This window comes from Panthera pardus, unplaced genomic scaffold (genome assembly GCF_024362965.1).
Source record: "Panthera pardus isolate Hobbes unplaced genomic scaffold, ASM2436296v1 HiC_scaffold_1, whole genome shotgun sequence".
Lineage (NCBI taxonomy): Eukaryota > Metazoa > Chordata > Mammalia > Carnivora > Felidae > Panthera > Panthera pardus.
In genome coordinates this window covers 79,703,741-79,731,327 of record NW_026526654.1, presented here as the reverse complement: position 1 = coordinate 79,731,327, position 27,587 = coordinate 79,703,741, and the positions used below count along the sequence as shown (strand labels likewise).

The window sequence follows — 27,587 nt, the reverse complement described above, 5'->3', positions numbered from 1 at the left end:
TTTAAAAAAAGTAGGACCATCTGCCTCAAAGATTTCAAATTTAGGAAGCCACTATTTAGTATAAAAAGTAAAGTCTGTTTTTGAGCCTGATGGCCCTTCTTATGACCCATTTTTGGAGAATTACATACCAATAGTACTAACAGCTACACTTTCTCATTTTGAGTGTTATTGTGCTGCTTTCTCCCAAGTTTTCAGTTTCCTTTTAGTGAAATCTTTTAGAAAGTTGCCTGGACAAAACGAGGGTTGTGTCTGAGATTAACCGGGAGCTCGAGGGGCTGTTAGGCTTAAGACAGAAAAAACAGGCTGCTGAGAGATAGGAATTCCAGAAACACTCTAACACTGAGCTGATTGAAATTTTAACACAAACTATGAGAAAGTTACCATTTGAGGTAAATTTACTTGTTAAGGATTTAGAAGCAAAGTAGTTTATTTTTTATATTGTTCTAAAGTCTGTTTTAAAATAATGGTCACTGGGTAATAATTTATGTTTGGCTGTTGTAGTCATTTTTTCTCATTATAGTCACTAGCTATTTGTGCTCCATTTCCTAGTCACAAACAATACTTTTCCCGCTGCCCAGCAAGGCCATTTCCTCTTGGCCCTCTACTGTACTCTCAGTTACATGCAGACCCCTGATTGGAGCTCGCTTCAACAAATGAAGCCTTCCCTTCCTTCTTTCTCCCTCCCCATCACCTGGGGTCCCGAGCACATCGTGGTTACATCTGTCACGCTTGTCACATTCTATCAGAATTCCTTATTGTCTGTCTCCCACAGAGTGGGCGAGTAATGGTGTCTGATTTTGATTTCCCAGCAGGGGGCACCATTGCTAACACACAATAGGTGCTCAGTAAATGTAAGAAGCATGAATAGGAATCTTTTTTTAGCGGAAATCTTAAACAGATGGTTTCTGATTTCATGCCAGTAGACCAGAAGGTTGAAACACGAGCTGGGAGGTGGGCTCGAGGGGCACTTTGAGGTTTGGACTTTATTTTTCCATCCATGCAGTAGGTAAATTCCTATGGACCTTATCTGCAATAATAGTCATACAAATGTGTACCTCTTTTTTGAGTTTTTGATATACATTTAGCCTTAAGAACTTTCTCAACTATCATCAAATGCTATGTGATTGAGAACAATACTAATAACACAACAGGTATTAAATAAAATATGCTGGGAATGAAATACATTTTGGACGTGCCGTCTACGAAGCTGTTGGCCAGTCCTCACCATGTCTGTTTACTCTTTTCCAGCATTTTCCTATGAGTCTGAAGGCCACATTTCCCTGTATTTAGTTGGATTTGGGAGGGGATAGAGAGGAGGTAATTGCCAAAATAATTTGGTTTTAAAAACAAGGAATTGATTTCTAATGGTCCAGCGTGGACATCTTCCCAAGTGTCTCAGTCACTATACATCCTTCCTGCCACTCCTGTGTTAATGTCGTCATTGTGTCGCACAGTGCCACCAAATTATACAATGTGTTTATATGGAAGTTAGGTGAGGACACGAGTGAGTGTCTATCCCCTAAATACCACCTGCCTTTATAAGAGGCTCTAAAGCTCCCTGACAGGTTCACAGACCTCACCTTATCCTTAGGTAAAATGGAAAGAACCCCAAACTCTTTGGGGACCTGAGTCCTACTCCCAGCTCTGCCATTCAACTAGATATGTGATGCTACACATGGCACTTGTCCTTCGTCTCTGCTCTGACGTTCAGTCGGGTTTTTTAGTTTTTCTAACTGCACGTAAAACTAAGTCAAATATGTATGCTACACATTATACCAAGGTTCTCATATATGTTAAATAAAAAATAATGAATATGCAGCATGGTTGGCACTTTTCTAATGTAAATCATAAAGAACCAGCCTGCTGTTGTTCTAGGGACGTGCTACTTTGCTCACAACAGGGCAGAGAGGATTTCTCCCGGACTAGATTCCACAACTCAAAAGGCATGACATCTCTTTGAGTTTGAAAGCCAGTGCCTAGGACTGAAGTTATTTTTTGGTTCAACATTGTGTTCTTTTTGTTAAAGATACTGTGTGTTGGAAGTTTGGGGGCTAAACAATGTTCCCATTTTGTCACCGACACGGGCACAGTGAATCACATTCTTCCTGATTACAGTTGTGCCTCAGGCTGTACAGGAGGACCTACCTCCTAGGAAGCATCATAGATTTGTGGAAGGAATGTGAGCGCTGGGGTCAGGCTCACCCTTCCTCTGTCACTTACTGGCTGCATGACCTTAGGCAAGTCATGTCTTAACCTGGACTTCCTTGCCTGATTGTGAGGGTTAATGAGCCAGTGTATGCAACCCTACAGGACACGGTTATGGACATCTTGCCAGACACACCCTCAGAGGGAGATACTAATCCGGACCCATGTAGCATTTACTTTCATTTGCCAGAGGTTCAAATGGCACTGTTTTGGTGCTCTCTCTCAAGAAGCTGTGATCTCGGGGAACAGGAAAGGGTTACATCGCATGGCCCTTTCTGTCTCACGCACGTTGACGTAACCTCAGGAACTTCTCGCTGATCTGACAGACAAGCGAGGTGGACTCAAGCTGCTGACCAGCTCTGACCATCAGCAAAAAGAAAAGCGCAATTTATTTAAAAGATTATGTAAACATCACCCTCTTGGAAACACTTTAAGAAGAAACTTTGCCCACACTGGGTGATCACCTACTTGACTTGAGACCAACACTCACTCTACTCCCCATCTCCCCCGCCTCTACCTGAGGACCTATGCTCATTTGACGTTTTCATAAAGATTTCAAAGTAGTTTTTTGCTGGTATATAAGTTAAAACTTGGCTTTTATAAATGGTCATTGTTTTGCCTTTCAGAATATTCAGAAAAGGTTCTGCTTCCTAACCTGTGATGCCGCCAGTTACCTTGGAGACAATCTGCGGGGAATCGGGTCCAAGTTTGTCAGCTCTTCTCAGATGCTCACCTCCTGCTCTGAATGCCCTACACTCTTTGTGGACGCTGAGACTGTGAGTACCCCAGTCCTGCTGTGGTGGCAAATGGCGGGCCCAGCTTAGGGTGTGAAACATACAGGAAGCATGCTAGTGTTGTGGTTTGAAAAATACTCAGTGTTTGTGAGCAGCACCATGTTGTGACACGACCCCCAAAGGCCGGAGTCTACATGGTAATGACTCTACATTGCCAGCCAAGGCCAAGTCATTTCAGGGAATCGGGAGAAAAATCCACGTTGGTGCTCCCTCCGTGTCCTTGGCACCTGTCTCCAGTATCTCTGGATTTGACCGCTGTGAACATGATGAGCTAACCCCCAGAGCTGACCTAGCCCATCCCACAATGCCAGGTTGTCCAGCCAGATGGGTCTCCAGAGGCAACATGTCCTCATTTTCCTTACTCCCAAGTGTGAAGTGGAGAGAGATTGCCCCCTGGAGGGATTCATCCAGCCCAAACTGCAAGTGATGAAGTTGAGGGTTAAGTAAAGCATCCTCTGGCTGACTGCTAAATCATGACTTTACATATAAGTCTAAGCCTGCATGAGTGGTGAGCTCTTTGGGGTGTGTGTCACCTTTCTGTATATCCTCCATGCATCTCACACAGATGTCTTATATGCTGAGTAATGAACTAATAAGGTTTAGAACCAATGAGGATGTGCTTTGATTTCAAAAGTCTCTGAAGAATTAGTCTCTCCAAGGACTCGGTGGTCGGAATACAATAGGAGAAATCATTCTATCTTAAATGATTTAAAGCAAAGATTAACTATAAAATCAGTTCAAAAGTCTATTTGGAGATGTGTCTTCCCACTACTTGGAGTATTACTGGACGAAGATATCACAGTTTGTGCATCAAATGAGTACATCTTAATGTGGGATCCTACAGAATACGTGGTAAGGCTTGAGTGTCTATACTGATATGGAGAAAACCGGATATTTTTGTAGATTTGCATTAGCGAGCCAGTATTCAATTACAATTGCAGCTAATAGTGGAACAGAATTACACATTGCACAGCTTACTAAAAATGGACCCACTGGTCCCTACTTTACATTATTTCTAAATATATTTCTCTTTTGTATCTGTGTAGCCATGCCTGTGTCTAGTTATCTCTCTAGTTGTTTTAATACAAATTATTTTCCTGCCTTCAGCTCCTTTCTTGTGGACTTCTGGACAAGCTCAAGTTCAGTGTTTTAGAACTGCAAGAATATTTGGACACCTACAACAACAGAAAAGAGGCCACTCTCTCGGTAAGCTTTTGTGTCTCTGTGCATATACTTTCAGTTAAAATCAAATGAACCCACTTATGGGCCCTGGGAAGGTGTTGTGATTAATATAGGATAGGATCTTTGAGAGAAGAAAACGTCATCCATTCCTCTGTTAGGAAGACTACAATTCCAATTTAATACTGGTAGAACTGTTAACAGTATGTATTATACAAAAATGATACTACAGAAGAGAAATTATCAGCCTTCATTTTAGCTCCATAATTTCCCTACTTGGAAACGGAAACATGGGTGTCTGCTCGATGTCTCCTTGTCAATGTGATTAACTTTTCTCAGAGATGTAAAATTGCTAATGACTTCCTCCCAGTGTTTGCCTCTCCTGAAACTCATTGGGGTAGATCTCTGCTCTCCCCTCCTCTTAACTGCTCTTGGTAGCTGTCTCTCCCTGACTCCATTGCTCCTCTTGGCCTCGACTCCAGCTCTTTACTCTTTCCTTCACTGATCTAGACCGTAAAATGTTAGGAACAGAAGTGATCCAGAAACCTCCATCAGACATGCGGAACCCCTGATTTCTGACAAGCAATTGTGTGTAATGACTGTGGGACGCTTCTTATAATATGCCAGGCACAACAGGAAAGGCGTGGATTTTGAAATCAGATGGACGTGGGTTCAAATCACAGATCAGCTACTTAAGGGTTAGTGACCTGGGATAAATTACTTACCTCATCTCAGATTCATCATCTGTAAGACAGTGATAACAATTAATTTGCAGAATTGTTGTAAGGGTATAACAATCGTAATAGTTGTAGCACCTATCATCTCCTGAGTCCCTTCTACGTGTCCAACTACCTGAAAAGAGTTAAATTTCTTAAATTAAATCATGTAATACTCATAACTACCCTGGGAGTTGCTATGATTATCCTCAGTAGCTCAGAGGTAGAAAATCAGTTTTGAAATCCAGGTCTATGGGATTCCAAAGTCCATGCCCTCAAACACAACACAATGTTTATTGCCTTTTAAATAGAAATAACATATGTAAACTGCCTAGCACAGTGCCTCATACATAGAAGATATTCATCACAAAGTTACTTGTTTTATGTTTGTTGCTCTTGTTATTAATCTTTTCATGATCTGTCCAAGGGCAAGAGTTCTAATGCTCTGCAATAACAATCCCCATTGTCTTTTACTCCTGTGGCTCCTTAATGGTCATTGTTTCCCATTTTCTCCATCATCAGTTAATAAAAGTAATCCTTCCATCCTTCTTGGTGAACAAACCAATCTTTTGATGTCAGATGCAAGTTTCAGTTCTTCAGTCCTTATTGTTTTGTGTCCAGAGGTTCCTTCTCACATCTGTATTGGTTACCATCCCAGGTACTTAAGGCTGGTAGCATCTCTAAATAGCTGAGCTATTATTATAATAGCCTTTCTTACATTGAAGCAGACCTGCCCCCAGAGAAGCCACCCAACGTAACAGAGAGGTAGGTGGGTCATGAGTCCGGTTTCATCGTCCAGTACCACCCGTCCTGTGAGGAAGTATTGGTTTTTATCTCCAAATCTCAATCGTATGAAAGGTTTCTAACTGTATATGATTTTTTCAAAATGATACACAAACTAGGAGTGGTCCGATGAAACCATTCTCCAGGAACGATGTACCACAATGTTCAAATTATATTTTTAAGTGAGCTCACTGAACCCATATGAACAGATATTTTAATCTCAAATAGTTCATCTTCAACCAGAAAAAAATACTTTCAAAAAGTTATTGCAGCAAAATTTTATTTTACCATGATTAGAAGCTTAGTCGATTCTCCCTGTCGGGAGTGATGACAAAAATGTTTTCAGGGCATCACTGATTTTACCTCTGTCTGCATCTCTTTCTAACAACAGTGGCTCGCAAATTGTAAGGCAACATTTGCAGGAGGATCAAGAGATGGAGTAATTACCTGTCAACCAGGGGACTCGGAAGAAAAGGTAATAAAAACCTGTTAGAATTTATCTTTTCCATGCTCTGACACCCTGCGTTGATCTTGACCCACCCAAGAAGCATAGAGCACAAGAAAGGAAGATGCACAATGGGGTCATCCCATACATTCACAAGAAGCCAGTAGCGTAAGACACAATGATGTTCAAGCCAAGCATGACCGTGTGTTGATGAGATTTGTGGGGGGAGTCTTCTTTTTGGAAAAGCAGAGGTATAAAAGTGATCTTTTTGCTGGACATCATTTAACTATACTAATCATTTCCTAATAAATCTGTTCTTCATTTAGAATATAAAACAAAATTTCATTCGTTCTTCACTGAATCGCTCAGTTTCTTCAGGGAAGGAAGTCTTTGTTGACCTTTCAGCCATCACTCTAAAAACAGATGGTTTTTTCTCATTTAGAGTTGCTTTAAGGAACACACCTCAGACCAGCTGGCTTGTAAATGTATGCTGTATTGTCAAAGAAATGGGGCGGAAGATTATGAATGGATTAAAATCATTCATTCTGCAGTTATGTACTAAGTGCCTCCTATGGGGTCCATGTGGTGGATACAATAATGAACAACAGACAAGCCTGTGCCCTTGTGGAGCCTCAGATCTTGTCAGGGAGACAGACATGAATCAAAAACTCATCTAGGCGCAAACGGCAGTAACTGCTCTTAAGGAAAGAACTGTAAGCTATGGAAAGGAATCTGATCAAATGGGGAGGGTAGTTCTGAGAAGACTTCTCTATGAAAGTGTCATCTAAGTGAAGATCTCAAATATGAGCTAGAGATAGTCAAGTAAAGGGGAATGTGTAGAGAAGCTGTGCAAAGGCCCTGAGGCAGGAAGGGACCTGGCCCTTTGCAAGAACTGAAGAGAGTCTGGCTACAAGTGCAGAAAGCGACTTGGAGAAAAGTTTGAGAAGAGTCTGGAGAAGCTGGCAGAAGCCAGACTGTGCAGGGCTTGGGTGTTTATCTTAACAGCAATGGCAGGCAATTGAAATGTGGTTATGAGTAGATTCAGGCTCTCACACTCTACTGTGGAAACAGACTGAAGTGCTCAAGAGTGGATTAGGGAAGTCAAGTGAGGAGGCTACCTTCCAGTCAGGCAGAGGTGCTACCCTAGAATGACATCATCACTACTGGAGAAGCATTTTGGATTGTGCACCCTTCAGAGGATGAGAAATCATCTTCCTGTGTTACAAACAGTGCTATACTGAAGTGTAAAAACAAAAAAAAAAAAATTGAGGAGTAAAAGTTTTCCACAGAATATCAGTGGATCAATTTCAGTTTGGTAGTTGTTCAACAAGTTTGCGGTCCTGTCATGGGGAGTTCTTAGGCAAGCCCCTTGCTAAGTGTTAGTGAAGAGGTGAGAGATTGAACAAGCAAACTACAAGACTGAGAAATATCTAGAAAGGGTTTTGAAGGGTGGGTTGCATTTCCACATCGCTGCCCTCCTCGAGGACACATTTATATTTCACATTGTGTCTTCCAGAGAACTTTCGTATCCTTGAAGTCATTGATCTTCCTGGGCATGGCAGGCGGGGCAGGTGGTACCAGCCCCATTCTATAGATGAGGAAACCAAGCTGGACTTGTCCAAGGCTTCACCGTTAATAAGCAATGGGCAAAAACATGGCCTGGCCACAACGTCTGGAAATGGGCAAATGTATACAACAAATGGTTTATCTATATTACATTTTTAAAATACGGGTTTGATGACATCATGTGAGATGTCTACCCTGAGCAATGCAGAGTTGAATGTGCAGTTCAAAATACAACAAACTCTAGCCTTTTCCATCAGTGCCTTTATATGCAGCTGTGATGCGCTGCCTCGAAGGACTATAACTCGGATTTTCACCAAATAACCTGTGTCATGAGCAGACCCCAGAAGAAGCTATATGTTAAAATACATTATATGATATATATTGCCTATGTTACAGATTTTTTAGCCATCCAGTGGCACCCATGCCTTCTGATTCCTGGCCCAATCCTCCCTCCACTATACTCTGCTGTTAAAATAAATTCAGCCCTGGGGCACCCGGGTGGCTCAGTCAGTTAAGTGTCTGATTCTTGATTTCAGCTCAGGTTATGATCTCACGGTTCATGAGACAAAGCCCTACATGGGGCTCTACACTCACAGCATGGAGCCTGCTTGGGATTCTCTCTCTCCCTCTCTCTCTGGCCCTCCCACACTCGTTCTTTCTCTTTCTCTCTCAAATAAACATTAATTAATCCAGTCCAGAGATAAGTTACCATTACCAGGTTATGACTTATGGTTAGCAAAAACCTAGTCCAGTTCAAGATGTAGTTTGTATAGAATATAAACACAGTTATCTAAACATTTACCCTCACTCATGTAATTCTGTTACTTTCTCTATAATCAAATCTCAATCAGGAAAATGTATTAATACACTGCAGATTTTTTACAAACAAGGGTTAAAAAAAATATTTGTTCATTTGTTTACGGCTTCCTGGTTAAGTCTAAAAACATAGGACTTCTGGTTAAATTATCCTATTTCCCAAACATTCCAGTTTTCAAACGTGTGTTTCTGTTGAACTTGTAGTTTATTTCTGTTATTTTGTTCAGTTGCTCCTTCCCCATACCCCATTTTTTCTCACATCCCTCAAAGGGAGATTTCTGTTGTTTTTGCATGGTCTTCTTCCTTCTTGCCCATTTATTCTTTTTCATTTCCTCTTCATCCAACTCTTTCTGTGCTTCTGTATTGTAGTCCTTGTTTCCTCCCTTCCCTTTTCTTGTTTTTAGACTTCATTTCTTCATTCCTGTATTTATTTGTGGCAACTCTGTTAGTATTATAATAAGGCTTGAGAATACAAGGATGGAAAGAAACTAATAGTTTTCACGCACTGTACATCTATAATCTAATCTGATCTATTCCAACAGTCTCTGAAGGGTTTTTCCAATTTTGCAGGTAAGAAAGTTGAAGTTGAGAGGCTACCTCTATAGGCCAGATTAGTTTAGAGGTAAAAACATACACACAGAAAAGTCTAAAGGACAATTTCCAGCATCTGTCTAAATGTCTGTGTGGTTTTAGGTACCTGTATGAAATACCAGAAGGGATGTGAGTGGGCTTATAGGAAAAGGTCAACAGAAGGCCAAATTCTGAGTCTGATGTTTCCAGCATTTTTGCAAAACCAGCTTGGCTCTCTTCCCATTGCTGGTATTAGCTCAGTGCATTAGAATTGCCCTGTATAACATGTGGACACGCTCATGACCAGAGAATTCAGATGATGAACAAATGTCCTGAAGAAGATGCTTTTGGTCCTTTGTATGTGACAATTCTGAGGACAAAGCTGGTCTGGAAGACCAATTGTAAACCATCTACCAGAGAGGGTGCTCTCTGAGTCAAGGCCGGGTGATTTATTTAAATCCTCAGGATGCTTTGTTAAATTCTCTGTTTTGTTAGTAGACCCTGGATATAGTTTGGCCACTGGAAATGCAGCTTAAACCACATATTCTCTAGTCCCACCCACCTTACCTGAACCACTGCTGGAAGTGAGGTATGGCTAGGCACCGTGGGGAGTGTAAAAATGAGGACGACTGTGTTCCTATTGCAGATAACACTCATGCAGGGCTGAAAATGGGCTATGAGGGCAAATTGGGGAAAAGTCTTCACATGCTACTAAAGGTGGGCCTTGAGGACAGATGATGGGGTCACCCCCTTGAAATAATGATCTTATGTCCAGAGTCGCTAAGTACAGCTACCATTTGGCTTCCGTCCCCAAGCAAAACCCAACAAATGTTTGACCTCAGAACACAGCTTTACCTAACCTCAAGTGATTCTCTCCAACTCTCCTGTTCAGTCAGATTCCCTGTCTTCTGGAACAGTTTGATGTTGCCAGTTATTCCGAGCACCATTTGCACGGAGACAAGTGGAATGGGGATGGGAAGTGACCTTGTGATTCACAGAATCTGTGTCTGAATGTAAATAGTGGAACAAACACGCCAGTGATTATTACATGAGTGTTTCTGTTTCAGTAAAGTCTGTACTTGATGGAAGGATTAGTGCTTGCCTTACTGAACTTAAAGCTCTGAGTTGAGCTCTCAGAGATGTCGGTCTGCTAGAGACGGAGACAGTATACACACAGGCATATAAAGTCTTCCCACCCCCAAGCCCTACCCAAGTCTGGTCTGGTCTTTGCACAAGCTGATTTCTGCTCATTCCTAACAGGCGACAGAAGGGAGACATCGCTGTGGAATGGTTTATAGAAGAGGATACAGCTCCTTGATGGATATTTAATAGTTACTTTCCAGTTTCTCTTTTATTCCTAACATGAAGTTCCAGACTCAAAATAATGCAGAAAGTTTACACTGGCGGCCTGTGCACTGTCACCCAATTCACAGACGTAGTAAGCTTGTACGATATTTTCTGAACTGGCCTGACATTAAAAAATTAAAATTGTTCACACATACACATACACTTACAACAGAATGCCGTCTCTAAAAAGGAAGAGCCAGCAACACTAGGCCTGCCTTCTTTCGTGGCCGCAGTGAGCTTGGGCAGAAACCAGCTGCCTCTCTGGTCTGCCGTCCTCCACATTCCCACTGCACACTGACTTCCTAACACTGAAGGCAAGAGCCAGGTGCCAACCATCATGATGCTTGCACTGCTGTTTTTCTTGTAAGAGAAATGTGTCTCTGTACGTCAGGCCCCCAAGTAGGGAACTGAGAGCTAGATAAATAGGGCTGTGTGTTTCAGGAAAAATGCGGTACCCATTAGCCCCCATTTGAGAGTGTTACTCTTGGCCTGTGTGAGAAGCATTTTTACGTACACGATTCAAGTGCCCGTCTGCTGAACCTGCTAGCTTGGGCATATATTAGAGGTACTGTACATGCTCTCAGTGCATGTACGAAACAAAACAGTTTCTTAAAAAAAAAAAAACAGCATTTGTAATGTTGGGGAAGTATTTTTGAGGGAAGGCTTATTTTAAAAGACAGGCATGATTAATAAATGATTTAGGCTTCTGGGAGATTATAATAGCCATTCTCCGCGAATAACGCACAGTACTCACTGAGTAGAACATAAGACAAGGAGTACGATCTCCGTGTGTCTCATGAGAGCATTTTCACTCATCTGCAGACACTGCTTTACCAGTGTTTTCTCAGCCTGAGCAAAAGGAGGGACACATCTCTTCATGACCCAAAACAGCACTTCTGATTAAGAATTTTGGTTTCCACTGACTTCTCCATTTCCCGTGGAAGTCATCGGGCATGGCTATCACTAGGTAGTTGAAATTAACAGAAGTGTGGGCCAAGGAGGAGACCCTCAGCTCCAGGGGCTCCAGGCAGCAGCGTGGGTCTTAGCCATACAATTAACGAATACGGCTCACGTCCCAGGTACTACAAAGCTGGAGAGGTTTCCATTTCACTTGTTATAGGTGATTTTAGTTGGCACACTCCCAATTCAACAGGCATTTCTCAGCACAACTTGAACGTTTGACTCTTTGGACTCTAGGACAATGACTTACATTTAGCCCTACTACATTTCATCTTATATTCAAACCATCATTCCAGTTACTAGGATCTTTATGGGCAGTATCTCTCTCATTTATATACTACTTGTCCCTGTATAATCTATGAATGAGAAGCCTGAAACCTCTGTTCTTGTACAAATTGAACAAGACAGGTGACAGTTTCTGCAGCTAATTTATTAAACATCATCCTTCAGATAGAGTCAGTTACTCTTCTGTAAGGAATCCTTCTTCCTGTGTTGACTGAAAGGAAATGTCTGCTGAAGTTAAATTTTTCTTAATAGTAAATACCAGGGGTGCCTGGGGGGCTCAGCCAGTTAGACGTCCGACTCTTGATTTAGGCTCAGATCACGATCTCACGGTTTGTGAGATCAGGCCCTGCTTTGGGCTCTGTGCTGACAGCGTGGAGCCTGCTTGAGATTCTCTTTCTCCCTCTCTCTATGCCCCTACCCCACTTATGTGCACTCTAAATAAATAAATAAATAAACAAATAAAACTTAAAAAATATTTTTTTTAATAGTAAATACCTCAGGCTGTGTAATCTGTATCATAGGCTTAAAGGTATTGGTCTTTCAAAGCTTTAAAAGGAATTTATGGCCAAGGTCCAAAAAGCTGCTCAACAAACATAATACATCAGTGTGCCAGACGCGAGTGATATGAGCAATAGACGAATACATATTGTTTATACCTACTTAGGAGATTAGATGCATCTGAGTTAAGAAAGCTGCCACATGAAGCTAGACGGTCTAAATTTTATCCCATTTAATTTAAACCAGTGGCTTTCAGAGATTAAATATGATGAAAATAATAGCTATTACATTACACTGTGGCTCATCTTTTGTCATGGTGAAAATTTCTCAGGTTTTTACCTGCCGGGCTACATTATAAGCATAGAACTCATTTCAGAGCAGAGAAACAAGAATGGCTATGCTACTGTTAATGAACAACAAACCAGATTATTCTGGGCTTTTAAGCTACACTGCCTGTGATCAGTTCTGAACATCCTGGTTTCTTGACCTTTTTTTCCTCATTTTGAGAAAACCTACCTCTAACTCCAATTTATAAGTCAAGTGATATTAGGAGTGCAGGAGTGGAGCTTGAAGAAAATCCTTCTGACCAAATAAAATGGTGACGTTCCCATAACAGTTTCAAAAGGAATCTTAAGTCACCCAAACATAAATACGTTCATAAAGACTTAGGAGGGGATTATTTTTAAAACCTGAATACAGGAAAATATTAGCACAGGAGAGATAAAAGGTTTTAACATTTTCCATAAAATCACCCCCCAGAAAGGCATTTTTCACTATCTTTTTGAGAGCTCTAAATGCAAACGAGGCCCCAGCCTGTGGCCTAGGAAAGGATTCTGAGATAATAAATATCAAGGCAGCTTGTACCAGCCTACCTAAAAAGGAGACTTTAAGACAGACCCCGAGAACTGCTGTGTGTCAAGTTGGCCATCCCCCAAGAAATACAGTTTTGTGCCCTGAGAGCTGAGTGGGAGGAACTGATTGACAATGAAATTCCTCAGCACCAAGCTGAAGTCAAAAAGGCTCATTTGCCTTTATTGAACAGAGGACATTCTGCTTTAACTGATTTGATGACTTTCTTGGATTACAACCTTGTTTTGGAAAACAGTGAAAAGATAGCACATTTTTCAGTACTTAAGGTTTGGTTATAAAAACATCTAGGCATGAAGTTTTCTTGAAAACAGTAAATACCTCAGGCTGTGTAATCTCTATCACAGGCTTCAACATATTTATCTTTCAAAGCTTTAAAAGATATTCATGGCCAAGGTCCAAAAAACTACTCAATAAACACAATAGTCATCAGTGTATGTAACTTACACAATATGAGTAACAGGTGAGGCAAGAAAAGACCCTCAGAGAGCAGAGGGTGGAGTTGGAGGTGGTTGGTAATGGTGAGGCTTTATGTTTGAAGATACTAATAATTTGATAGTTTTATCTTTTGTATATATGGTACCTTATATTGAATATAATACATTAAACTGGTAACAACCCAGAGATTTGTTTTTTAGAAAGAGCTTTAAAATAAGTGGTTTTTCCTATCAAGGATTAGAAACTGAGTTAGATATGTCTTTAAATATTCTGAAAATCCAGAACCAGATATGTTGATCCGTAATTAGGAATGGACATTTTTTTTAGTATTCTGTCAGATTCTGGTTATCTTTGCACACACTCACACTTTCCTTAAAGCCATGTCTATGGTTATGATATGATGACACCAAAAAATGGAAGCCATAATGGAACATGGCCCAGTTACAAATTTATATGCTAAACTGCCCATCAGTTCTAGATTACTTTTAAAAATTAATAAAATTATAAGAAATGAAATACAAGAAAACTATTTGTCATATCTCGCTCTTGTTTGAGATTATACAGACTAGATTTATTCCTTTGAAATGACTACATCTAGCAGTCCTGTAAAATATTCTTAATGAGGAAGGTGAGCTGAATCTAAAGAAAATGCCACTTAGATGGTTAATTATATTCTATGTTAACTGGATAGTCATAGTTGAGCAGATAAGAAACCAAACAGATTAAAGACTCTGCCTTAACCAATAGTTAGCAATAGCATAATTTGTTTGGGCTACAGTTCTTTCGAGTTACTCAGTTGGTCTCCTCACAGTTTTACTATGTTCGCATATTATTTAAACACTAAAACCTTCAAGCAATAAAAGTTGGCACTTCTAGTGTCCAAGACTGACAGAACCTAAACCAACTAATCAGAGGATCTAAACGATTACAAATTATATTTTTCAGTGACATGTTTCCCATTCAAGCTTCTTTTTAACTGGACCGCTGTGCATGTTGAATGGGTACAAGGTGTGCAACCGTTTATCAAGTTTGGGCAAGCAATGCTAATACTTATGCTGACGGTTCTGCTCTTGGAAGAGGGCCATGCTTTCCGTTGCATGCATTACACTGACCCTGTACTTTCTTTCCTTTCCTTTGTTTCCTGTGCCATGCTTGCTGTGTAGCAAATGGAATCTCTTGCAGTAAGTTAACTTTCTTTCATACTCTTTGTCCATTTTAGGCATGGACCCATAACAAATCTTATTTTTACTGTTACTATTATATCTCTTAGCATGTTTTCCCCTTTGCGTTTCATTTTATTTTATTTGGTAGACTAAGACGTGCAGTGAATTAGTAGCATTCTGGGCTGCTTTTGTCCCAAAGTAGAAACTTAAGTTGCTATGAATTCTCATACTATCAGTGGGATATTTTGAGTAATAACCAGCATTATCTTACACTTACAGAGGACAGAGTTTCCATAGCTAGGTTTCACCCTAAATTGTGAAGGTGATGATTTAAACAATACTTTATTTATCTGCAAGACTCTGGCAGTTATCTTTTATATCAGATTTTAACAAACTTCCATAAAGAAAGGTTTAAGTGATCAAAAAGCAAAATGCTTTACTGAAACAACCAAAGATCTAATTTGGGTTAAATTTGTGAGTGTAGCTACTTCTTTAAACTTATGTTCACTATCAGCGCCGAGAGATCAAATAAGTCTAAACCTAAATCTAGAATGGTTCTTTTCCTCCAGGGACCAGGGAAAGGACAAGAGAAAGAAAACTTCATTCGCTATAGCCTTAGCGTGATTTTGGTAACTTTTAACAATTAGGATCAAAAGTCTGTTAACAACACTATAGGATATCTTCTTAAAGCCTAAATTTAAATTCTTATAATTTCTCTCCCTCAACTCATTTGGGGGAACAATTTTAAATGACCTCAGAAGCTCTCCATTCTGAGTTCTTTATGACTATTAGCAAAAGAAAGGGCCCATTTATCCTTACTTAACCACATTTGAAAACTGAACAGTGACATGTTTAGTTGAAGCCACATATTTAACCCACTTTCACTGGTGCCTGCTGAGCCATGAAATTCTATCTCATGAAGGCTGCACTTTTCCTTTCACAGAATCCACATCCACCACCTAGGAGCTAACTCATTCTTCAAATAAAACAGGCGAAGTGTAGAGGCCATTGCAAGCAGATACGGCTCAAAGAGTAGTATGATCGTTGGTGTTGGAATTACTCAAGATGTACTTTTCCCTCATGGTATACATAAGCCATATAATGAAAACATTTTAAATTCCAGAGGTATCTATAGGGCTCAAGGGCCATTTTAGAGGACTAGTTTTTGATGTTCTTTCCACGGAGAGTTTTGAATGTGTACTTAATTTCTCCTTTTTGGAAGCACTTGTAGCCCCTTTCTATCTCTGTAATTCAACAAACATTTATTGAGCACCGAGTAGAAGTACTATCAATAAAACAGATACAGCACCTTAGAGGAACATGTGACTGCCTGCTGTGTTTACACAGGCTTTAAGATGAGCGTCTGCACCCAAAAAGGCCGCCACAATTGTCTCATGGAGTAACCTCCCAAACTGCTGGATTTATAAATTTAACACCTAGAATGACTTAATGTTTTGCTTTTCAATAAAAATTGAAAAATGTCTTCAATCGAAAAATTAAATTTCCCTTGAATAAAAAAATTCTTCAAACAATTTTAGCTTATAAAAATTAAGACAACCACAATGAAGATGACCGTGGTCATAATTTGTAGATGCATAATTGGCAAATATACGGGAATGTGGCGATTCACGGAGTCCCTTTATAGCTACTACTCCTCTCTAATTAGTCAACTTCCAGGAACGATTCTATATCATATTGTGATTTTTCTCACTGATATTTATTGACTGGATTCTATTGTTCTGTTTCATCTGGAATAAGAACAGCTAGTTATGTTTCCTTGATTTAGAGAGAAAAACATGTTTTTCTACCCTGAGACTTCACTTGCTATACAAGAGTGATCTTTAATAACGACTTCTTCCCATGCAAACTCTCTCTCTAGCAATTGGAACTGTGTCAGAGATTATATAAGCTGCACTTCCAGCTGCTGCTGCTCTTTCAGTCCTACTGTAAGCTCATCGGCCAGGTGCACGAAGTCAGCTCCATGCCAGAGGTGAGCCACACACCTCCCGACCCCGAGTCCTACCATGCAAATCATTCCTTTCCTTTTCTTCTCTCCTCCCATCCCACTTATAACTGTCCGAGCGATTTGATTCCCACATAATTGATCTAGCAGCACCAGGACTGGGGTGAGGCAAGCGACAAGCCTCGGCTCAAAATTGAAGGACAACCCTGAGAGCGAGGGCCTCCCCGATGCTGTGCCGAAAGGCCTCACTTGGCCCACCCTCGTCCTGGCCCTGGTGTTCTGGACATCGATACTTAAAACCGTTCCCGGTATTGTGGTTTTTCTTCTGGAGATTTAGCTTTTTGTACCTGCCACCTCTGAGACAGGGATAAAGAGGACTGAGTCCACAGTGCATCCACACCTATGGGTCAGAGACGACTTCTCCCCCAGTAGACCATGCCCAGGCTTAACCACATCTCGCAGGCAGTTAAATGTGAGGAGCTGAGGTCGGAGGAGAGATGTGGTGGACTAAAGGTACAGACGTGCTGGGCACCAGTGAACAGCCAGGAGTTTATGAAACCATCCTGCCAAGAGTGGTGAGGGGAGGAGGGAGCCCAGGAAACCGCACATCGGAGGAGGGGAGAGGAGGAGAAACACAAATGCCAGTGATGAAAGGAAAATGGGTAGTTCTTAAGGATACTTCCAAAGGCCAATTTCAAGGGAGGGGTAGGAAACAAACAGGTCCCCTCCACAGCGTCGCAGATTATTAGATAAAAGAGAACACAGTTGACACAAATTATAGGACATGTTGTCAAGATAAAGTTTGCTCTTATTACTATTCTAGCAAATACTAACAGGATCCTTAGAGTCCATCTATGCTCAAAAACTAATGCACATGCAAATGTGACTCATGCCATTTTCTGTATTTACAAAGCAATTTAAGTTTCACTTTAGATTAAGAAATTAAGTATTCATACCATGTGTATATATGTTTTGCATAATTATTTAAATCTAGTAAATGTAAAGTGATTTCTCCTCAGTTATTTTAAATCTAGGTAAGTTTTAAATGCTACATACATACCCACAGTATATAAGACATCCCTAGATTTAAAATAATTAAGGGGCGCCTGGGTGGCGCAGTCGGTTAAGCGTCCGACTTCAGCCAGGTCACGATCTCGCGGTCCGTGAGTTCGAGCCCCGCGTCAGGCTCTGGGCTGATGGCTCGGAGCCTGGAGCCTGTTTCCGATTCTGTGTCTCCCTCTCTCTCTGCCCCTCCCCCGTTCATGCTCTGTCTCTCTCTGTCCCAAAAATAAATAAAAAATGTTGAAAAAAAATAAAATAAAATAAAATAAAATAATTAAGATACTGACTTGCAAACTTAAAAATTATACACATAAAATTCTCTAATATCTTTTTTTAATTAAAGTATACTTGACATACAATATTATATTAGTTTTACACATACAACATCCTGATTCCACATTTATATACATTAGGGAATGCCACCCCAGTAAGTGTAGTTACCAAAGTTATTATAATATTATTTACTCTATGCTGTACTTTTCATCCCTGTGACTTATTTTACAACTGGAACTTTGTACCTCTTAATCCCTTTCACATCTTTCACCCAGTCCCCAACCCCTCTCCCCTCTGGCAACCACAAGTTTGTTCTCTATATTTGAATCTGTTTCTGCTTTTTTGTTTTGTTTTTTAGATTCCATATGTAAGTGAAATCATATAGTTTTTATCTCTTCCCATCTGACTGACTTAGCATAATACCCTCTAGATGCATCCATGTTGTCAAAGGCAAGAGCTCATTGTCTTTATGACTGTGTAATTATCCATTGTGTGTGTGTGTATGTGTGTGTATCTTTGTACCACGTCTTCTTTACATATTCATCTATCAATGGACACTTGGGGTGCTTCCATTATCTTGGCTATTGTAAATAACCCTGCCATAAACAAAGGGGTACATTTATCTCCTCTAATTAGTGTTTTTGTTTTCTTTGGGTAAGATACCCAGTAGTGGAATAAGTGGATCATACGGTAGTTTTATTTTTAATTTTTTGAGGAACTTCCATACTGTTTTTCCACAGTGGCTGCCCCAATTTACATCCCCAGCAACAGTGCACAAGGGCTTCCTTTCCCCAGTCTCCCCAACGCTTGTTATTTCTCATCTTTCGGATATTAGCCATTCTGACTGGTGTGAAGGGGTACCTCATTTTGGTTTCAATTTGCATTTCCCTGATGATTAGTGATGTTGAACATCTTTTCATTGGACTGTTGGCCATTTGTAGGTCTTTGGAAAAAGTGCCTATTCAAGTCCTCTGCCCATTTTTTCATCAGGTTGTATGAGTGGTAATGTATTTTGGAGATTAATCCTTTATCAGATACATCATTTGCAAATACTTTCTCCCATTTAATAGGTTGCTTTTTCATTTTATTGATGGATTCCTTTACTGCACAAAAAGTTTTTAGTTGCATGTAATCCTACTTGTTTCTATTTGCGCTTGCTGCTCTTGCCTGAAGAGATGTATCCAAAAAAATATTGATAAGACCAGTGCCCAAGAGTATACTGCCCATCTTTAATCCATTTTATTTTTGGACATGGTATTAAAAAGTGGTCTCATTTTCCCAACACCATTTCATGAAAAGATTTTTTTCTCCTCCATCATATATTTGTGCCTTGTCCATTAATTGTGTAACAATGGATTTATATCTAGGCCCTCTTCTATTTTCCAAGCATCTGTGTGTCTTTTTGTTCCATACTGTCTTTGATTACTATAGCTTTGTAATGTAGTTTGAAGTCTGGGATTGGGATACCTCCAGCTTTGCTGTTCTGTCTCACAATTGCTTTGGCTTTTGGGGTTCTGTGATTCCATATAAATTTTGGGATTTGTTCTAGTTCTATGAAAAATGCCATTGGTATTTTCACAGGAATTTCACGAAAGCTGTAGATTGCTTTGGGTAGTATTGACCTTTTTAAAATAATCTTCCAATATGTGAGCATGCTATATCTTTCCATTTGTGTCATCTTCAGCTTCTTTCATCAACGTCTTATGGTTATCAGAGTGCAGATCTTTTACCTCCTTGAATTGATTTCTGTGCATTCTATTCTTTTTCATGGAATTGTAAATAGGATTGTTTTTCTTAATTTCTCCGATAGTTGGCTATTAGTGTACAGAAATGTAACAGATTTCTGTATATTAATTTTGTATCCTGCAACTTTACTGAATTCATTGATTCTAATCGTTTTTTGGTGGAGTTTAGAGTTTTCTATATATAGTATCCCGACATCTGCAAATAGTGACAGTTTAATGTACTCCTTACCAATCTGGATGCCTTTTCTTTCTTTTTCATGCCTGATTGCTGTAGCTAGTACTTCCAGTACCATATTGAATAAAAATGGCAAGAGTGGGCATCCTTGGCTTGTTCCTGATCTTAGAGGAAAAGCTTTCAGATTTTCCCTGTTGAGTATGATGTTAGCTACAGGTATGTTATATATGACCTCTAGTACATTGATGTATGTTCCCTCTATACCCACTTTAAGAGGTTTTTTATGAATGGATGCTGAATTTTGTCAAATGCTTTTTTTGAATCTATTAAGATCATATAATTTTTATCTTTCATTTTGTTAATGTAGTTGTCACATTGGTTGATTTGTAGCTATTGAACCATCCCTAATCCCTGAGATAAATCCCCTTGATCATGGCAAATGCTCCTTTTAATATATTGATGAACTCTGTTTGCAAATGTTTTGTTGACAATTTTTACATATATAGCATTAGAGCATTCCTTTCTCTTCAACTTTAGGGATACTTTGAGAAGGATAGGTATTAAATATTTTTTTACATGTTTGGTAGAAGTCACCCATAAAGCCATCTGGTCCTGGACTTTTGTTTGCTGAGAGTTTGGGGATTATTCAATTCCATTACTAGCAATTTGTTCAGATTTTCTATTCCTGATTCAGTCTTGGAAGATTATTCCTAGGAATTACTCAACATATTTTTTTAATGTTTATTTTGAGAGAGAGAGAGAGAGAGAGAGAATGCACACAAGCCAGGGAGGGGCAGAGAGAGAAGGGGAGAGAAATCCCAAGGAGGCTCCTTGCTGCTAGCACATAGCCAGATGTGGGGCTTGAACTCATGAACTGCAAGATCATGACCTGAGCTGAAACCAAGCGTCGGACGTTTAAACCAACTGAGCCATCCAGGCACCCCGGTCTTTATCTTTTCTAGTAAGCCACTCTTAGTTTCATTTTTCCATTTTTTTTAGATTCCATTTCATTTATTTCTACTCTGATCTTTTGTCATTTCCTTTCTTCTACTAACAGTGCTTTGTTTGTTCTTCTTTCTCTAGTTCCTTTAGATGTCAGGTTAGATTAAGATTTTTCTTATTTCTTGAGGTAGGCTTGAAGCATTGTAAATTTTCCTCTTGGAAATACTATTGCAAGGGGGCCTGGGTGACTCGGTTAAGTGTCTGACTTTGACTCAGGTCATGATCTCAGTCTGTGAGTTCGAGCCCCATGTTGGGCTCTGTGCTGACAGCTCAGAGCCTAGAGCCTGCTTTGGATTCTGTGTCTCCCTCTCTCTCTTCCCCTCCCCTGGCTTGCACTCTGTTCCTCTTTCTCTCTCAAAGATAAAACATAAAAAAAAAAATTCTATTGCTAAGTCCTATCAATTTTGAACCATTGTGTTTCCATATTCATTTGTCTTGGGATATTTTTCTCTCTTTGATTTCTTAATCCATTGTTTAATAGCATGTTGTTTAGGCTCCATGTGTTTTTTTCCATTACTTTTTAAATTGATTTCTACTTTCATACCATTGTGATTACAAAAGATGCAAGCATCTTTTGTAGATAGATACGTAGATATGGTATCTATCTACTTAAATTTATTGAGATCTGTTTTTTGGCCTAACATGTGATCTGTCCTGGAGAGTGTTCCATGTGCACTTGAAAGGAACGTGTATTCTATCCTGGGCAGAATGTTCAGTATAGATCTGTTAAATCCTAAATCCATCTAGTCCTATGGCACTCAAATCTGCTGTGATTTTCTGTCTGAATAATCTATCCCTTGATGTAAATGAGTATTTAATTCCCCTACTAATGTATTAATGTCAGTTTCTCCCTTTATGTCTGTTAATACTTGCTTTATCTATATAGGTGCTCTTAGGCTTGGGTACATAGGTATTTACAATTGCTATATCTTCTTGTTGGATTATCCTTATGTAATGTCCTTGTCTCTTGTTAGTCTTTACTTCAAAGTCTATTTTGTCTGATATAAATACTGCCACCCCAGCTTTTTTTCCCACTTGCATTTGCATGGAATATTTTTCCCATTCCTTCACTTTCAGTCTGTATGTCTCTAGGTCTGAAGTTGGTCTCTTGTACGCAGCATATAAGTGGATCTTGTTTTCTTTTTATATATTCATTCATTCTAGGGGTTTGATTGGAGCATTTAGAACATTTACATTGAAAGCAATTATTGATAGGTATGTACTCATAGGTAGTATCTTGTTTTCTGGTTATTTTTATAGCTCTTCTCTTCTTCTCTTTCCTTGCCTTTTGATGGCTTTCTTTTCTTCAGTGTTATGCTTTACTGGTTGTGGTTACCATGAGGTTCATATATAACATCCTATGTGTCTAGCAATATGTTTTAAGTTGAAGTTCAAACATGTTCTAAAAGCTACATCTTTAATTCCCTACCCCATTTTACGTACGTATATTTTATATCTATTTTGTGTATCACCTAATTTTTGTAGATATAATGGATTTCACTAGTTTTTTCTTTTAGCCATTATACTAGCTAAGTAAATGACCTGCCATCTTCAGTATAGGTTTACCAGTGAAATTTTTTCCTTTCATTATTTCTTCTAGTTATGGACTCTTCTTTGCTTAAAGAAGTCCCTTACATTTCTTATAAGACTGGTTTAGTGGGGATAGACTCCTTTAATGTTCATCTGGGAAACTCCATCTCTCCTTCAATTCTGAATGATAAGCTCCCAGGTAGGGTGTTCTTGGTTATAGACTTTTTTCCTTTTAGCACTTTGCAGGCCAAAAGGCAGTGGCATGATCCATTCAAAATTCCTGCCAAGAAATCAGCTTATAGCCTGATGAGGCTTCCCTCCTGTGTAACTAGTTGCTTTCCTATTGCTGCTTTTAGGATTCTTTAATTTTTTGACATTTTAAATATTATGTGACCTCCTTGGGTTCGTTGTGTTCGAGGCGCTCTGTACTTCTGCGCCTGGATCTGGAGTATTTCCTTCTCAGCGTTAGAGAAGTTGTCTGTTATTACTTATCTGCCCCTGTCTTCTCCTTCTGACCCCTATAATGCAAATGTTAGTAAAACTGATGTTGTCCAAAGGTCCCTTAACTTAGCCTCATTTTTTTAAAATTTGGTTTTCTTTTTGCGGTTCAGCTTGTATGCTATTACTGTCTTCCAGATTGCTGACCCATTCTTCTGCATCCTCTAATTGCTTTTAATTCCCTCTATTGTATTTTTCATTTCAGTTATTATATTTTCCAATTCTGACTGGTTGTTTATATTTTCCCTTTGTTGAAATTCTGAGTTCATCTACTCAAGTCTAGTGAGTATCTTTATGGCCATTCCTTTGAACTTGTATCAGGTAGATTACTCATCTGTTTTGTTTGGGACTTCTCAGGTTTTATATTGTCCTTTCATTGGGAACGTATTTCCCTCTTTCCGCATTTTGTCTAACTCTGTTTCCTTGTATTAGATCTTGAAATTAGTGGCCTTATATAAAAGGTGTCCTCCAGAGCCCCGTAGTACATTCCCCTGGTCAGGAGAACCAGGCACGCCAGGGGCATCGCCTCTGTGGGCTGTACGTGCCTGCCTTTGTTACTGGGCCAGGATTCCTGCAGGCATGTTGGGGAGCAGGGCTGATCCCACCTAGGCTGGCTGAGTTACCTGGCTACAGGTGCCACAGGTCTGCTGGTAGTGGGGGTTAGCCCCTGGTACCTTCTGGCTGAGAGGCCTGCCTGCCATGGCAGAGCTAGCGGTGGTAGAGATTGGCAGAGCTGGATACCCCCAGCATCAGGCCGGTTAGACTTGAGAGGAAGAAACCAACACTTTTATTCCCAGAAGAAGTTCCTATAAATCCCTGCCTGTCTGACACATGCCCTAAAATTAGTCAATAAATCTGCTTCATATATAGCCCAGATGTTTTTAATACTACTGCCTCTGAAATGCCTCAGAATGATTGATATAGTGTGCTGGCCCTTTAAAAGCAGAACCTCAGTTTACTATAGTCCTCCCCCTCTTCTGGAGCCCCAGGGGTTTTCAAAGCTGGATGGTATGCGGGCTCTTCTTCCCCATTTTGACTCCCAGGACAAGGCGTGCCTGATGTGGGGCTTGATCCCCTCACTCATCAGGGAGCTCTTCCCCTGTGATACCCTTCCTCCTTGTGGATCGCCACACCTGGAGTTTGGTTCTTTACCATGTCTCTGCCCCTCCCACCCTATCGATGTAGCCTTTCTTTATATCTTTAGCTGTGAAAACGCTGTTCTGCTGGTCTTAAGGTTGTTTTCAGAGGGTGTTGCATTATATGAAGTTGTAGCCTCAGGCTGTCCCTGGAGGAAGGGAGCTCAGGGTCCCCCTACTCTGCAGTCTTCCCAAGCTCTTTCTCTGATATCTTACTTAGAAGAATTACCTCGGTAAATTTTAAGCCTAGTACTGGAGTAGGTAGTTGCATTTAATAGGCATCTGTGCGAAGACAAATAATTCTGGCCCCGTGGGCTAGCTGGAAACGAAGAAAGATGAAAATGTTGGATACATCAACTTTCCAAAGAAGACATCATCAACTTACATTACAAAGGACAAAATGAACCTTTAAGTGCACATCAAGTCATTAAAATGCCCTTGAGATCAAATTACAAAACAGCTGACTTCCATAGTATATTTTGGGGGCACGAAGAAGTGACGTAGGTTCTCTTTTTATGATCGCTGGTACCAACGGAGAAGTTTTGAGGTAAAATATCTCTTACCTCTGTAACATGAATACTAACCTCACCTTGAGATTTTTCTTCCTTAAATTGTATCTTTCATCTTTTCCCATAGCATACAAATAGTGAGAAAAAATTCTTTTTCAAGCAAGATCTAGGTTTATGATTACATTTATTTGGCACATAAATGCTTAATACTAAGCATTTTATATACATCATCTCATCTTTAAAATTACCTGTGAGGCAGGTAATGTCTTCAGTCTTACAAATGAGAAAACTGAAGCACATATAAGTCTATGTACTTGACTACGGTCCCACAGTGCAGTGCAGAATTGGCATTTGAACCCAGCTCCACCCAAGCCTATTGTCTTACGCATTTTAACTCCGGGTTTGTCCTTCTACTTAAATAGAAAACATGTTAAAGGAAATGTTAGCCCCTCATCTAAGGAGAGTATCCCAGGGGTTGATACGTAAAGTTATCCAATGCATCCAACCCCTTACACATCCCATGTAGTAATTTTATTTGTCCTGTTTTAGCTTACCAAGATATTAAGCTTGTGCTTAACCAGACCTTAATACAATGAAGATTTCTTCTCTAAGGGATGCAAAATCCAGCTTGCAACTAAATACAATAAAAATAACTTTTTTTTTAACAGCTGTTAAATATGTCCAGGGAACTGAGTGACTTAAAGAAAAACCTGAAGGAGGCCACTGCGGCCATCGCAGCTGACCCTCTCTATATAGAGGGTGCATGGTCTGAGCCAACCTTCACATCCACCGAAGCGGCCATCCAGTCCATGCTGGAGTGCCTGAAGAACAATGAACTTGGCAAGGCTTTACGGCAAATCAGGGAATGCAGGTAACTCTACTATTGCTTTTAGAAATGGTTAAAGGAAATCCTTGCCTAATAGTTACTTTGTCATGGTGGGGGACTGAATCACTACAGAAGGGACATCGAGATATTTTGTACACATCCTTGTCAGCTCTTTACCACGCCAGAAATACCAGATTTTAGAACTTGTGTGTCTAAAGTCTAGGTGTTATTTTTCGCCTTTTGGTCATCCCTAAAAATGTTGAAACACTTCAGATTATGTTGGAGTATGCCTTGAGAACTATTACCTGAATGTATCCTTGTCCCCTTACACTTTGATACTATCTTCACATTCGTCAGAATCAGAATGTTATAGCAAATCAAATTCCCTTCTGATAGTTAGAAGCTTTAGATATTTTCATCGAAACCAGTAACATTCTACAGTTGGTTATGGTGATGTTTGCAAAACTCTGAATATACTAAAGGCCATTGAGTTGTATGCTTCAGATGGTTGAATTGTATAGTATGTGAGTTATATCTCAAAGCTAGTGTTTTTAAGTAATATTCTTATATTACCGAGGCTAATAACCTCCCAACTTTGTGATCAATAGTGCCTCTAATCTGTGTTTTTTAATTGCAGAAGTCTGTGGCCCAATGACATCTTTGGAAGCAGTTCTGACGATGAGGTCCAGACACTACTGAATATTTATTTCCGTCATCAAACTCTGGGACAAACGGGTACTTACGCGTTGGTAGGGTCTAATCAGAGCCTGACCGAAATCTGCACCAAGCTGATGGAGCTGAACATGGAGATCCGGGACATGATTCGCAGGGCCCAGAGTTACCGAGTCCTCACTACTTTTCTTCCAGACTCCAGTGTTTCTGGCACTAGTCTCTGACAGGAGCCTCCCATCCCCCATGCGTTCCAAGCTGGGGGTGCTGTCATGCTGGGGTGACGTCATTCAGTGTCTTTTCAGCCTTCAGAAGGCTTGGTCAGACTGTTCTCCCTCTTGTTACCTGTAGGACCTTTTCTAAACAGGATGACAGAACTTCCAACGTGTAGCAATACAATAAGAACCAAGGTAGCATAGAACATTCTGGGACAGACTCCATCCATCATGCTGTGTGGCACAAAGGTGTTATCATTTCACTGAGCAGATGCAACTCACTACTGAAGAAAGTGACTTCCATTGCATACCAAAGCCGACTACACTGAATAATACCTTCCTTTCTAGAAGCAGTTTTAGATTGGCAAAAGTGCAATGTTTTCTTCACTAAAAAATGTTTTATATTCTAAAACTTGTACATTCTTTTTTCTTTTTTTTCCTTTTTTTCTTTTTTTGGTGGGCTGAGGAAGGGACAGGCAGAATGAAGCTGGCCACTGAAAATTGTAAGACGGTCAAAAGCTGACAGCCTGTGTATGTGAAAAGGGAATTGTAAATGGACAATTTAATATACACTGTAATTTGAATACAATTACTGTATCTAAAAGGAGCTGCTATGAAGTACCTTTCTTATGTTGCTAGGCTACTGTTTCTGAAAGCCCTGGATCTCTTTGCAGGAGTCTGTGATTAGGACCCTAGCACCAAATATGGTCCAGACAGACCTTTTTGTAAAGGTCTTGGCTGCTTTTTACTAGAAGGTTGCTTATATGAGCATATTTATACTACAAAAGGATGAGTGTTAATTTTAACCAACTTTGCCATTTTGTAGAAAAAAGTTAAATTCACATTACAAATTCCAAGTCTTTTCACCGGTCACGCATGCATATTTTAATATCCATTTGGATAGCCAGAAGTAGAATCATAAAGATAAACTATGAGTTGTCACTTTGTTACTTAAGAGATGTCATGTTTTATTTGTAACATATATGTAAAGGGCCATTCTTCAGTTTTCTCCTTAAACTTAATGCTGTCAAGTGTTAGATGTGTGCATGTAAACCAGTTGCACATCAGAAACATATTCAAAGTTTATCTATGTAACTTATTCACTCTGTAAATACATTTAAAGTTTTTGTGATGTAATCTTGGTTGATCTTCTATTCAGAACTTCCTTTAGACTTAAAAAAAAAAAATACAAAATACATATTGACCATGGATTTTATTTCTGGTTTACAAGATCTTTGCCTTTGACATACATTTACAGATGTGCATGGGGGTTGCCACAGTGACAACCGCAAGGGGCACCATTCATCTAGGGTCCATGGCTGGCAGTCACAGTTCCTGCTCCAGAGAGGGCC

At 39.9% G+C, this 27,587-nt stretch overlaps 1 protein-coding gene across 8 annotated transcripts in view; it reads left to right on the top strand.

Annotated features, from left to right (window-relative positions):
* Positions 1-27,372, top strand: part of FRY (FRY microtubule binding protein) — a 441,494-nt gene extending 414,122 nt beyond the window's left edge. For 5 of the 8 annotated variants that reach the window (XM_053900511.1, XM_019447826.2, XM_053900513.1 and 2 more), the window contains 7 exons: positions 2,832-2,981; positions 4,107-4,205; positions 6,069-6,152; positions 14,633-14,650; positions 16,512-16,622; positions 25,194-25,396; positions 25,989-27,372. In XM_053900511.1, coding sequence (XP_053756486.1) covers positions 2,832-2,981; positions 4,107-4,205; positions 6,069-6,152; positions 14,633-14,650; positions 16,512-16,622; positions 25,194-25,396; positions 25,989-26,247 — 924 coding nt within the window. In that variant the 3' untranslated portion in view covers positions 26,248-27,372. The remainder of the gene's footprint in view (positions 1-2,831; positions 2,982-4,106; positions 4,206-6,068; positions 6,153-14,632; positions 14,651-16,511; positions 16,623-25,193; positions 25,397-25,988) is intronic. The other 3 variants (XM_053900498.1, XM_019447832.2, XM_053900505.1) reach the window with 2 other exon arrangements.
* The last annotated feature ends 215 nt before the right edge of the window (positions 27,373-27,587 follow it).